The sequence below is a fragment of the Pararge aegeria genome, chromosome 5 (genome assembly GCF_905163445.1).
Source record: "Pararge aegeria chromosome 5, ilParAegt1.1, whole genome shotgun sequence".
NCBI lineage: Eukaryota > Metazoa > Arthropoda > Insecta > Lepidoptera > Nymphalidae > Pararge > Pararge aegeria.
This window is the reverse complement of record NC_053184.1, coordinates 14,917,967-14,932,846: the sequence shown is the minus strand read 5'-3', so window position 1 is coordinate 14,932,846 and position 14,880 is coordinate 14,917,967. Positions and strand designations below refer to the sequence as shown.

The following is a 14,880-nucleotide window of genomic DNA, read 5'->3' as shown; positions in this document are numbered from 1 at the left end:
CACGGCGTTAGTCTAAGAAAGCAGGGTCGCTGCAAACTGCGCCAATCGGCCGTCAAAGAAATAAGAATGATATGGCAGCATTTTCCCGGACGAGCTTTGTCACAAAAAGCTCTATAGTCGTAAAAATGTAATAGGCCCGTTTTGACATTTGTCATCGCGATGTAACTAGTTATGGAACCACAAGACTCTGTACTCGATACTCACGATAAATCAATTCAAGTTTGTATCAGTACTTGATTGATATTATTATGTATTGTAAAGTGTTCGTTCGTTCGAAGTATTCCTTTAACTTCACAACCAATACGCGTGACTGGCTGTTGATTATACGTCCACTTTTCAACATGTTAAAACAGAGTTAGTACTATATAACAACGAACACAAAAATCGAGTCAAATCACTATGTTTAAATTAATGTCCAAAATAGAAGAGCCATAGTTAACGTAATAGTAAACAATATATATCAAACTTAAACGAGCGCACAGTTAACTTTACAAGATGAGGAACGAAAAACTACGCAGTGCGCGCGGGGACGCTTCAGTCATGTGCCGCTTGGTCAGATACATCATCTCAGACATGAGTCTGAGAATAAGCTTGGTTCTCAAAATGGGTTCTAAATAATGATATTTAGAACCCATTTTGAGAACCAAGCTTATTCTTTGCAGTAAAGATAACTACACAATATTTAATTTCGATATTCAGTAAAAAAATGGTTACAGCTCTAGTATAAAAAAAAAAGACTGAGAACGTAACTGTTTTCGGAACGTTTCGCAACAATTATAAATTGCATGCTACTATGAAGTAAGCGCAAAAAGAATACTCGCGATATGTTCCTTCATATTATTTAACGTCCCAAAAAAATTTACGTATTTTTTTAAAACACTGTATGTAATTGATTTTTATTTTTTTGTTTCTTTCAGTTTCGTTCCAAGTTACATTCTATGGTCTTGCACAAATGTCAAAACGGGCCTATTACATTTTTCCGACTATAATACTACCAAATAAGTAAAAAAATAATTCTGAGGGGTAAATGAGAATCTCGGCGCATCGCCCGGCCGTTGTACGACTCCTAAGAGCCGTGTATGATGTTAAATAGTCGGTATATTAGACCTTAAATTTAACGAACCTACTGTCAAAAATTCCAAGTTTATTGCCTTCATAGTTTGAGCATTTCAGTTTTATATATTGCGAGTTATGCGGTATTACAGAACTGATAATAATGAAAAACTTCTTTATCACAAGATCAATACTTTTGGAGGAAATACTGTACAAAATTGTTATAAAGAAATACGCGGTGACAGCCAAAACATCAGCTGAGTCTGTCAGGTCAAATTGGTTAACTGGTTAGTATGGCAACTGCAAAAAGATTATTAAGCTAGATGAAATTAAAACAATAACCACAAATGCAATTTCAACCCAATACAAAAAGTTAGGTTTGTAATTCTTATTTTAGTCCATTTCTTTATGAAAGCTGCAATACAATTTGTTACTTGAAGTTATAAGCACTCATAAATTTATGGAAACTTTTTTTGAAAAGTGTCCTGTAGCCCCTTCCAAACTAGCCTTGAAAAGAAGATGGAGAGATCCTTTTAAATCAAGAATACATACCCCGTCAGATTTTTTAGAAAAGTTGCTTTCCACACTGTCTCTGGACGGCTCAGTCTTCACTACCGGCGCTTTTACATTATTATTATTATTATTCACATTCTTTGTTTGTGCATTATTTGGCGGTGTGACATATCTTGGCATTTGATTTAGCTGCGGATATATAGAAGCCGGTCTCGTAGGCCTCGATATTAAGTTGGTCGTACTGTAGTTGTACGAACCGGGTGGTTGAGGCGTTTGTGGGGGATATGTGATGTAAGGGGCCGGTGTGGCCATTCTAGTTTGTGCGTAGGGTATGGTTGGTGCGTAGACTGGCGGGTTGGTTACTACGTATGTGGGTGGTTGGTGTTGTTGGTCCTGCTGGCCCAACATTGGCGGGTAGTAGCCGTAGTTGGGCATTGGATTCATAGGTGTTGGCATTCCGTACGGGGTATTCGGATACGGCACCATTGGCGTGTACGGCGGTGGGTAGCCGTAATTGTACGGGGTGTACGGATAGCCCGGTCGCTGATTGTACTGGTTATTCATAGCTTGGGATTGTTCGGGCGTGTTCAACGTGATTTCTTCAGTCTGTTGACCCAATCTGGAATTAAATATTTTAATTTAGTTTTGTTTTTTGACAATAACTGAGACAAGGACCGAGATAATGAATGGGTGGCGGTGGGTGGATGAGGAAAGCTGAGGACCGTATGGTGAAGCTTTTTGAGAAAGGCCTATGTTCAGCAGTAGATGTCCGCATATGTAATAATGATGATGATGATGATTTTTTTTCCCATCAGATAGGCTTCTGCTTGTCGACCATCGTGCCCGATGGAGGCACTTATTATGAGGTCTAGGTTGGCGTACTTACCTAGAAAACGCCTATTCACTTATGCCTTACTCAAGTTATGCGTAGGAGGAATTATAACTCGAAAGGGTGTTCCACAAATTAAGAAATGTTATTAGAAAATAGGAAATGTTATTGTGGTTTTCTTTATGTATTAATTCATATTATTTCAGTTACACATTTGTTAAGCCGTTATAATTAATTACTATTTGTATATTTGTAGCCTTGGGAGACAAATCGGGAGGCTGTAATGGCTCCCTGGATATGTTCCTTTAATAAATAAAACTTAACTTAAGAGTATTTCACAATAACAGAATAATAATGATTATAGGTATAATAATAGAAATAGTAGTAGTATTTACATTAGTGTTGGAGCATTTTTCCTGTCATTGATGTTTTCAGAAATATTCATTCTGAATGTGGGGTAAACCCAAATATATTCTTGCAATGATAATAATGAAATATTTAATTATGGAGTATAATTAGCCTCTTGCAACAATTTTAGCAAGCTTTTATTCAAATAAAAGGCTCTGTTAGCCAAGCAATTAGCATGTTGAACTATGGATGTCAATGTTCTGGGTATGATTCCCGGTTCGGGCGAAAATTTACAATTATTTCTACTGGGTATTGGGTATTTCTCAGAATTTGGCGGTGCCCACCCACGTGTCTCGCAGATCATATTAATCAATACATTGTGAAATATATTGTTACATTTAATAGACAAAGCCCCGAATTCTTCATAATGTTCTCAAAGTAAAGTCTACCAATCCGCATTTGGCTAGCGTGGACTGCAGCCTAAACTCATCTGGTTGATAAAGTTGATAGCGATGAACCTTAACAACTGTAGAAATTGAATGTAAAATTATGTAAAGACCATTTTGTAAAAAATATTGTATAAAATCAATGTTGTGTAAAAGTCAATCAAAAGAACAATTTTCGGATTTTGCACTCAAAACGTGGAAGATAAATTAGTAAACAAATACATAGATAGTCAGCATTTGACAAGAAACATTTACAAAACTAATGAAGGAATAAACTGTTATTGTATACAACAGATAAAAAATGCAAATACAATAGAGCGCTAAGTTAGATGGTACAAATTGCCCGCCTTATCGCTATTAATAGTGATTTCTTCCAGGCAAAGGTGTAAAGAGAACATGATGTCATACTTGCTGATTTGATCGATGTATTCTTTGAGGGATGCATGTGAATCCTTTGGCGCTGTGTTGCTGATCGGGCTCGCGAAAGATATCAGGTCACTGCTGGTGTTTCGGGTCGGACTAGTTCCTGTAGACCTGTAAGGGTAAAAAAAAGTTATTATTTCATAAATTCTAAACAGTAAAAAACAATATCCAACAATTTTTGTCTTTGCCCTGGAATCGAAGCTACATGCCTCTTGATCCGAAAATGCTAGGCACTGATTTTAAACTAAGTCAAAACATTATCTATTAAATGTTTTTGTCCATATCTGATGAACATTCGTAAACTTGTTAGAACTTAATGTAAAAGGGTTCCATACCCGTCCTAAGAAGTTAGAAATGATTAACCGATAACTAATCTAATTTCGCAAACAAATAATTTACTGAGTTTGCCTGATTGCCAGAGAGTCGCAAATTTCTATTTCCTCCAAGTGCAATCAAAATTATAAAATTAAGTAGGTATTATGCGTGATATAGAGATAGATTACACCGATAGCTCAAAACCGTAGCAAGTCGAAATCCCTACAAAAAACTTATGTCCAGCACTGTACGTCCCATGGTTGAGATGATGTAAAAATGGGTCCCTGGATAATTTGGGTTTTACGAAACCGATAACAGAACAGGGAACGCAGAGGCTGAAGTAACAAGAATATTCACCTAGAACTCTCGGAGCACGAAGTTCTTCTAGGCGGTCTCCTGGGCGGTGGCGGTAAAGCGGGAGGTGGTCCGTCGCACTCCTCGCGTCGCCGAACACTGCCGCTGCCCGTATCTTGACCATTATCTGAAAGATTACAATAATTCGATAACATCCACCAGTTCAATCACTATCACAATTTACAAGATATTTAATGCACTGCAAGGATTAAAATGGTGTAACCCAAAATTGATGAATATGGATTAACCATGCATTGTGTTGTACGTAGATAAAACAAAAAAGTTTTTTGGTTCGTTTGTTTCAACGCGCTAGTTTTTCGGATTCAGTCAGTCGGATTAAAAAAAAATCGTTTTGCACTTGAGGTTATGGCTATTTCATAATTACCTGTAAGAGTCGTGCAACAAAAAAATATCAGAAAAAACGCTTAGCGAAGCTAAATCAAACGGGCGGGAGGTGAATCAAAAAAAAATTAAAGGAAACTTTAGGTGGGAGGCATCGGCAGTGACTAGTTCCCACACACGATAAAGACGTACCGCTAAGCGATTTAGCGTTCCGGTACGATGTCACGTAGCGGAATACTAAATCGCTTAGCGGTAGCCGATTAAGTGTATGGGTTTAATATAATTGCCATGCTCCCTTACAGGTTAGCCCGCTCATCTTAGACTGCATCATCACTTACCACCAGGTGAGATTGCAATGGCTAACTTGTATTGGAATACACAAATCCCTAAAGGTCGATAACAATAACTAAAGGATGCCTCTAACCTATATTTTCAATACAAAAGATTATGCAAAGATAAAATCTTACAGTTAAAACGGTAGGTAAAGGCTACAGCTAAGTAATTTAGCATTTCAATACAATCTCATTATATTTTATGGCCACTGAATAGATGAGTAGATACAGATTACAGAAGATGAACTGTGTCGATTTTGACAAATGTCGCCATTTTAATAGCCTAAAAATATAGCCGAGTACTGTGTGCATTCAAAATCACGCTTACCACTTATGTACTTTCAGCCACACACAAGACCACAATTATTTCTCTGTTCAAAACGTATCCAAGCAACCGTTCAAGCTTCATGGTTATTCTTTAGGTACAGTCACTATACCTGATTATCGCAGTAGGCATAGGACACAGGTCAGGTATGAGTTGGCTTTAATATACTACAGGAATAGCCTATACCCTTATTGAGAGTACTTTGGCTTTAATAGATCAGATACCACTAGATATCAATTGACAAAAACCTTGGTAACTCCCTCCTTAAGCAACTCCCAGTCAACTGACAGTTCTGGTAGTTATTGGATTGATAGAAAACTGTTACCAACGTAGACTGGTAATAGTTTTAATGTTAATGAAATAGCAAAACCTTAAGCATCATCAAAGCCGATTCCATTATTAAGGATATTTTAATAAAGATGGTTGTTTGAATATTTTAAGTTTCTAGATTAAATAACACAACAATATCAATATTTAAAACTTAATTTCTAAGTTATTTGTAATTTTTGGATTAGACCAATAATATTCTGTGAATGTAGTAAATTTTAGATAAAAATATAACACTCATATCAGCTATGGCTTTTGTTTTAATCTGATTAATTCTCTCACAACAGTAGAAATCAGTAGACAGACTAACTCTTTAGCGATTTAATTAATTGCATTACATTATTTTATTGACATAGTTTTATTGAGAGTAAGTAAACCATGTAATAATTTTATTTTGATAACAATATATATTATCATGAAGAAAAGCTTGACTAACACATTTTTTGTCCATTTGAAGATAAGATAAAATTTTGTCTCAACTCTATAGACAAAACAATAATTAAACCTAGAATTTTAAATGTTTTAATTTTTATATACTATATTTAAAATTTCTTACATAACTTATTACCATTACATTACATCCTACTTACTACTGAAAACTGTGTTGTATGTGATATTTATGCAGATTCTCCTTTAATTTGACTAAATTTTTAATACTATGCACCAGTGTGACTAATTATACAATTCTTTAGTATATTCATGTAATCTATCTTGTAAGGTATAGCTTCAACAAATCTTAATTAAAACGTATATATTTACCTTCCTTTTGAATTAAATAAATATAAATAAATAAATATACTACAATAATACACACATCGCCATCACTAGCCCCAAAGTAAACATAGCTTGTGTTATTTATGGGTACTATGAGGCCTGTTGAATATTTTTATGAATTATATACATAAACACTTAGAATATACATATAAACACCCAGACACTGAAAAACATTCATGCTCATCACACAAACATTTTCCAGTATTGGGAATCTATGTTTTTTACTATCTGTATTGCTGAAAAATGGCATTAAAATCTGTAACACAGTTTAAAAGAGTCAAGTGTAGAAACAGCAACAACTTTGTTTTATGTAAAGATGAATAAAAAGTTTTTAAACAATGATCTGAAATCCATCTATTTTGTCCCATTCAACTATGTAATAACTGTGATTTATTTCTATCTCTTGTCCCATCACACAATTCCATTCCAGCCATATGGATAATAAGACAGCTATTATTATATTGGATTTTTTCTTTATAATTTTTGTGTCTGTTTCGTTATTGTACTATAGTAAGTACCAATAACATAAAATAATAAAAAAAATGGAAAGGTTGTCTATTTAACTGCCATTGTATTTTTATTTAAATATGAAGATAATTAAAATATAAATTAATAACATGAATTCATAAAGAATAAACAGACAAAAAAGTTGACTCTTCATAAATATCTTTGGAGTTCTTCTGAATAAAATTCCCACACAGGGTACTGAGCTCCACTTCCTCTCAGATTGATAACCTTGCTATCAATAAAATTATGATGGGCACAATTGGACGTATTTCAACAACAATCATTTCATATGTTTTCAATTTAACATTTAACAAACTGGTTTACTCAATTTATGTTTTATACCTATGTGTGGGTACAAATTACTAATGTTTGGACTAACATTTGTATTTTACCTGACACTGCTTATAGCATACTAGAAACCAATGCTGTTTTTGCACAAATTTAAAAATTAATTTGTTTAATATAAAAAACCATTTAATTCATAAAGTTCTTTTTAAAAACTTCACCAGATATTTGGTCCAAAATCACTACTTAAAAATATGCTGTAAACAGAAAAACAGAAACAAATGCAGACAAAGTCGCAGGCAACAGCTAGTCAATTGTATTATTATTTATGTCAGAACGGTACTGACCAACATAAAAAGAACAGCTTTACTATTTTATTAAGGTACAAATATTTTCCAAAATGAAGTCAATTCAGTGCATTAATGTTTATCACAGTTTAGTAGAAGCACAACATACCAAATACCAAGCAATTCAAAGTATTTGAAGAATATAGTTGTGAATTTAAAAAGTTACAAAAGTAAACTGAACCATTTCTATAGGATGTACAATTGAAAATATATAAAATAAAATATTGCAACAGCTGTAGCGTTTATTTTGCCTGATATCCTCTATTCTCACAATATTTTAGGCAATATATTTATGCCTTAATTATTGCCTTAAACATACTGGGCTATAGTGTATATTTATAAAACAGTTATTTGATCTATTGTGTGGTCTGAATAGCAGTATAAGAGGCTTAACGAAAACTTACAACTGAAATGAAATGTGGAACGTTGTATGGTGTGATAAGAATTAATTAAATAAGGAATGAGTGTGAAAAGTAAGGTATGGAAGACACAAAAGTAATGAGCAGGGAATGAGCAGGCTGTTATACTATAATCATTTGAAGTTATAAATAAAAATGTGTTACTATGAGAACAATAAATATGTCTAAAAGATGTATTTATGTGTTATGGTTAAAGAAGCAAGAAGACTAATGAAGAGAAGAAAGGATTCTGTAAAACAGGAAAGTTTTTAAAAGAAGTGAATTATGACAACATTAGTTACAGGTAGTCCCTATTCACAGCACCACAATAGTGCTTTATGGAAATCAGTACAGAAGACTTGATTCCACTCCTGGAAAAAAGTTTGGTTATTGTTATTTCCAGTTTTTTTTTAAATTCCACAACAAGTTTGCCCTCTAGTAGGTATTGATGCAGTCTAAGATGGTTAGGTATTGATGCAGTCTAAGATGGTAATAGGCTTAAATATCTTATGGATATTGATATGGCAGTTATATAAACCCCCCTCATCAGTTTCTGTGTCTATCCATCCCAGTATGACGCCAAATTGCTAGCCCGCATAGCTCTGTTGGTTGGTAGTAGCCCACGCCTCCAACCAGAAAATACAAACAAACATAATATGACTATATTATAACGGAATATATCAGAGCGACGCTAAAGTGGAACATCGGCACATACAAACCAATAGAGAATGAATTAATTACCTATATGCGATCAGCTGAAAATGTCCTTGAAACATCTTCAGCGAGTAGAATTAAAAAAATATTCTGTTACCTGAACTAGATAGCTGCTTCTGCCTTCGAAATTGTTCCAATGCCAAACTTTCTAAACTCAAAGCCTGGGCTTTTTCTAAGTCCTTTTCGAACTGCAAGTCGTACTCCGACATTATTAGTCGCTCGCTTTATATCATCAATAATATAATTTCACAAAAAGCATTAGATTAAAAGCATTCACTGTTTTGTTTTCACATCATCACCACAGCACAACACTTCGGCGTTTGTCAAACATAATAAACGCAAAGACGCAAACTGTTATTAGTTCATTACGATCAGCCTTTGCGAACACAAATGTTTGGTAGGTATGATCTTTCCGAAACTAACTTCATTGATTTACTTTTTCAACATTATAATAATTTAAAACACCAATTTCTATTCTGCGTGTTCAGCTGTTTGACACAGACAATAAAAATTTGTAGAATGTAAGTTGTATTTTTTTAATTGATGCAAGGCTGCATCCTTTGATTTTGCTTCGCTATCCCAGGATCAGTGTTGCCAACTTCCTAAACAATTTACCTCATAAGACTTTACTGACTAAAATATTATTTAATATTTCAAACATAATTTCGTTTTCTCCTCATAGTTCCAACATAAAAACATCTGTAACAAATAAGACGTCACCGACCACAGATTATAGATAGACAATTTGTCAAAGCCAAGCCGTCATGTTGTCGTACCTCACCGCCATGCCAAAAATGCCGCCATTATTGTTTGGCACGTCAAGCTAGCCAAAGCCCGCCAAAGGATAAAAAGATTTTGTTGTACCAATATTGTTTTATTTGCGTATCCGTTACACATCATACATTTGAACGTTACATGAATTTAATATTTTGATCGATGGATTGAATATTGCAAGCCGCGGAGAAGTCCGTATTCTTAGTTTATGACTCGAGGTATTCACCATACTTCATAAAGTGAATATTCAATTTCTACAAACAAATACTAATCGCCTCTGAGAATACTTTTGTAAAAATAAAAATCCTAGAATCCCCAATCCCACTGGTAACATACCTCATTAATTTGGGGTGAATCTCCTTAGTTAGGAACCCTGGAAATTATGGAGGGTAGAGGTAAGGAGTGTCATCTTCTATGGGAGAAAAGTTGAAAAAGTGTCCTGTTGTATGCGCTAAATAACAGTTCAAAAATCCTCCACAATGGCGCTGGTGGATGCACAGGGTATGGTATGAATGTAGCAATCGTAGATGAATTGAAGTATGCCGAGTTAAAAAATTTAATGTCATTATCGACTAAAGTAGTTAATTATTGAGAATTTCAACAACTTACGTTGTACAAAATATTGTGGTATATTGTGTGTTATATTATAGTGGTTATATTACCTTACTTCCTTGTTTATTTTTCAAGCCTACTCTAACAATATTTATATTTGGCGCTTCTTTTAAGAGTTACCTTGATGCAAATGTGGCGCCATCCTAATTTAATACATTTTGACGACACTTTTTCATATACACAGATGATCCTCCTTACCTCTACCCTCCATACTGGAAATCCACATACACGTTCCACAGACCATGAGCAGGGGCAAGACCATAGATAAAAGGCTAGACATTTATTTTTGCTGTGGTCTAGAACTTAGTGTTAGTATCCTCTTTATGGTACCTAAAGAGCCAGGCATGAGGTAAGTCAAGACATGGAGACCATCTACGTATACTTTACATGTAACCAAGAAAATTATTTTGATCTATTTCCATTATTAAGATGATTTTGAAAAGTAATCTAATAAAAGTAATCAGATATATGACGTCCGTAGTTTGATGAGACCGTATACGCGGCTTTTGGGTACCTAAATTAAGAACTATTAAGAATTAATAAGTAAAAATTAAGAACTAAACTGAAAAGTGGTCCGATATATTTTAATAACCTTCGGTACAGTATAAATAACCTTTTAATTAGTAATATAGTTAATTCAGTGGATTAAGTATCACAGATTCTCATATTTTTTTAATAATGCAGCTCTCTTTTGGGAGTAGGTACATACTCGTAATATTAAGAAGGATTTAGGGAACATTTACCTAGCTTTAGCAATGGTAACTTTAGGACACTAGAGCCGGATGATGGTGATTAATTGCACGTTAACTTTAATTTAAGGAGATTGGGAATGAACGTAAGACATTGGCCATCGATTTATATCTTATTTCCTGGATACCCAACTTACTTAAAAAGGTAAGGTTAGGTAGTTCATTTAATTATTTTTTTAAATTATTTAGATCTCGCCGTTCATAATAACTTTTGGCATATTTAAAGAGATCTCCTTTTTCTTGCTTCGACTTTTTTTGACTGTCCGACGTACTATGTTGGAATGAGTAGGGTTGGTTTTTGATAAATTGCTTGACGCAAATGAAATGTATGGCTGTTTAACCTTCATAGGAGAGGTGTTTCTCGAAATATTGATTGGTAGCAGATCATTTCTGTGCGATATGGTGGCTGTGGTTGTCCCAACGTGAATAGCTGGTGCACACAAAAGGATCTTCGTTTTATTTATTTTCTTCTTTATTTTCACCGGCTTCTTCTTGATTTTTGGTTCTACAGTATCTGAAGGAGTTGAAGGGGTTTTACCTCCTGCTGTGGCCATCTGTAAATATATACAATGCGATAAAGTTGTAAAGCAGGTTGAGCCGCACTGGACGGAACTGCCTCTTTGGTTGAACAGAGCTGCTGCAGTGCCGTTATTTTTTAATAAACCAACGATTTGGTTCTAAATTATCTAGATCTTATAAATTTTGCAACTATTTCGTCCAAAGACTGCGCTGCTCGGCGCGATGTGCGCGGCCACGGGACAAATCGTGTCGGCCTTTTTTCGCGCGATGTGTTTAAATGTACGGGTTGCCCGCGTAGCCCCTCGCGCCACCGGTCTACGCTACCCGTGGTCGTTGCTACAACATTTATTGTACCCACGGTACATAGGTACAATATATGTCGGTGGTGGCTTGGTATATTTCCATTTTCCATACATTTATTTCAGCCACTAGATGCTTCGCCGGTTGTGCCGCGCGATATTATTTTGAGAGACGCGAATGAGTCGCGGCCAGCATGGAACGTAAGAACAGGTTGTAAGATAACTACTTACTTCAGTATAAATAACTCTAACCTCCATCTACATACTGGAGACAGCCCTATTTGTACGGAAATACAAGCACTTGTATAAAAACATGACAAGCGCCCGACATAAAACCAAGCTAAACTTAAAATAGTTGGTCGAAGTAGTCCATATTTCAGATCTATCATAATTTATAATAAAATACCGAATATCATTAGGGAAGAAAACAATGACATCCAATTTTAGAGGAAAATCAAAGAATGGTTATTACAAAAATGTTTCTACAATATCCATGAGTTTCTAACTTTATAGACCTCAAAATCACGACATGCAATATCTAATCGGGTGTATATTTTAAAATAGGAAATAACAAATGTATACTAATACTATGTTATATAATATTAAATAATCGCCTTATTTCAAATTATTTTCATTACATACCACAGTAATTTTTAACATAATTTTATGACAAAACAATAGGCTGAGCAATTATTTAATATTAAAATAGATTTATTAACCTGACGATCTTTAATAGTAACTAATTATTCTGACACCTGATATATATTTCTACTAACACTAATTAGAATCCTGAAATCGTGTATTTGTAATAGTTATAAGGGTCAAACTGTTTGTTATTGCTATGCCCTGACAGGGCCTCATGACTATGTAAAGGTATGGATGCAAAAAATAAATAAATAAATAATAAAATAAATAAGTATCGCCTATAAAACATTTGTTATTTTGTAAGATTTGAGTTTAAATTAGGCAGGACTGTTATTACCACACAATATGATTGTTTCCAAAATCTGCCGGTTCACAATATTTATTCTGATTCTTTTATATATACCTGCTCATAGAAAAAATCATCCGTGTCTTGACGATCGCAGAAATCTAACAATTGATTGCAGACCGCTCGAAGGTTTTTAAGTTTCTGTTTCTTCTTCTTTTTCGCTACACACCGATCCATTTCACTTAGTCTTAGGGTCCTGAAAGGCACAAAATGATAGATATAAGTAAGTACTAGCTATGCTCGAAGTATCTCTACACGAGCAAATTATAAATGAGAATGTTCCTCACATTACCGGATTTAAAAATAATAAATAAATATAATATGACAATACACACATCGACATCTAGCCCCAAAGCAAGTATGTGGAGTGCAGCGTAGCATCTGTTATGAGTACTAAGATAGCTGATGAATAATTTATGAATAACATACATAAATACTTATAATATATCGAACCCACGGCATTTATACTGAGAAAGCAAGCCCACTGCGCCAATCCACAGCCGTCAATTAATATTTATATTTAAACGAGTATTTTTTACTTTTCTAAAACAATAATTTTTCATTTGCATAAAGGAAGGGGGGGCTGCTATACAGAGAAAGGTTACATTAACTTAAATTTTCATTTTTAACCAAATTTAATAAAAAAACTAATTGAAATCTAGATATCATTCCATCTATTTATATTCGATTTCGGATTCAGGATAGGAATGGGTTCCTATACTAAATTAACGTGTTGGTATAAAAACCATGAGAAAACAGTGAACGTGTTTGACTAAGATCCCCTGTAATCGAGTGAGCCTGCTCTGAAATCTGCAGCCGCCTAACCTCTGCGAAGTGTATTTGCACTTCGCAACACGCCGAGGTGGCAGTAGCTGGGTTCCGTAAGACGGAGGAATGTATAAAACATCGGAAAATGCAGCGTATCAAGGAAAACTTAATAACATGTAGGTATGTTCCCCTAGTATGAAATTTGGTATGCTCGCAATCGTAAAGTCAAGTCGACGTAATGTTTCCCGTTTTACACTTCTATAGTGTGCTTTATGTTCTACTGTTTTCTATTTTAGACATTCTCTGCTCTGAGCGCTTGCTGTAGATGTATGCAGTATCAATATCAGCGGCTGTGGCGTCATCCAGTCGCAAATAATGCAGTTTCGATCTATCTTTTAAAAGTCCATATGACCTGATTCATTGATTAATTGATTGATTTGATTGAATTCATACTTGATAACTTTAGGCTTAGTCATGATATCTTCTTGGTCGGCCATATTCATGGAGGTCTTCCAGATGTCTTTAAACAGTTGCCTTCGCTCCGCGTAGCTTTCCTCTTTTGTCATAACCTGGTCCATTTTGTTCTTGCTATAGTTTCAGTCCCGCATGTTTTTATGGAAGTCTACAAGTAGTAAGTACGTGTTAAAAGGTGCGTGGAACTCACATTTTTGTATTTGAATTTACAAAAAGAAATACCAAGTTGTCAAATCATGCTATTTTTATGGATTGTATTTAATAGTACGAGCAGTGAATGGCTAATGTTTTTTTTTTTTTAAATGAAAAAAGAGTGTGAAAAGAGTTAAGGTATTAATGTACAATAATTATATAAGCACGGTCTACAATCTCGTTTTGAATAGCAAAGTAGTATTAATAACATAGTAAGCGGAGTTGGTTTATAAAATAATACTTACTAGTGTACACACATAGATATAGTCTCATAGTGACAAAGGTCGGGATACATAGTTTGAAGAATCTGATTGAAGTTTCCAAGGTACCGGAATTGCGTTCACACACCGATAAGCCCAGCGTTTGCAGACAGATGACACCAACTTGGTGGATAGATGACATCAAACAAGTAGCAGGGAGTCATTGCAGGGGGATACATAGTCTAGATATTGGATAGAAGCAGACGTTACTTTGCGGAAATCTAAGATATATTACGAAAATGAAGCTTAATTTTCATAATAGACCTAGTCTAGGTTTTATTAAAGGGGGGCTAAGAATCTCTTCCATATATAAAATACTATTTATAGGCAAGTAATTACGTATTTGAATAAAATTAGATTGGCACTTTTCAAACATAGAACTATCAAATAAACAGATGCGGTGGGACTTTGTTAACACTAGCTATGCCCCGCAGTTTTATGGCGTTAAATCTGGATCGTAGCAAGATGCTACGAATATAGTAAAATTAGGTACCTTCCTCAAAAAACAGCATATCTAACACAGTCGTTTAACACTTTTAGTTATTAAGAAAGAATTTGGAAACGCTGAGTACTTGCATAGACAAGAAGCCAGGATAATCCAATAAAAAGT

The 14,880-nt window shown here is 34.6% G+C and overlaps 2 protein-coding genes across 3 annotated transcripts in view; both read right to left on the bottom strand.

Annotated features, from left to right (window-relative positions):
- Positions 1-9,196, bottom strand: part of LOC120623602 (phosphatidylinositol 4-phosphate 3-kinase C2 domain-containing subunit alpha) — a 41,041-nt gene extending 31,845 nt beyond the window's left edge. For both annotated transcript variants that reach the window (XM_039889662.1, XM_039889663.1), the window contains exons 1-4: positions 8,730-9,196; positions 4,285-4,408; positions 3,598-3,723; positions 1,606-2,185 (exon numbers count right to left, since the gene is read on the bottom strand). In XM_039889662.1, the coding sequence (XP_039745596.1) occupies positions 1,606-2,185; positions 3,598-3,723; positions 4,285-4,408; positions 8,730-8,841 (942 nt within the window). In that variant the 5' untranslated portion in view covers positions 8,842-9,196. The remainder of the gene's footprint in view (positions 1-1,605; positions 2,186-3,597; positions 3,724-4,284; positions 4,409-8,729) is intronic.
- A 1,385-nt stretch (positions 9,197-10,581) lies between these two features.
- LOC120623912 lies at positions 10,582-14,098 on the bottom strand. The gene is made up of 4 exons (XM_039890205.1): positions 14,041-14,098; positions 13,798-13,966; positions 12,634-12,772; positions 10,582-11,321 (listed from the first exon to the last, which is right to left on the bottom strand). The coding sequence occupies exons 2-4, from the start codon at positions 13,920-13,922 to the stop codon at positions 10,953-10,955; spliced, it is 633 nt and encodes a 210-aa protein (XP_039746139.1). The 5' UTR covers positions 13,923-13,966; positions 14,041-14,098; the 3' UTR covers positions 10,582-10,952.
- Positions 14,099-14,880: the final 782 nt, after the last annotated feature.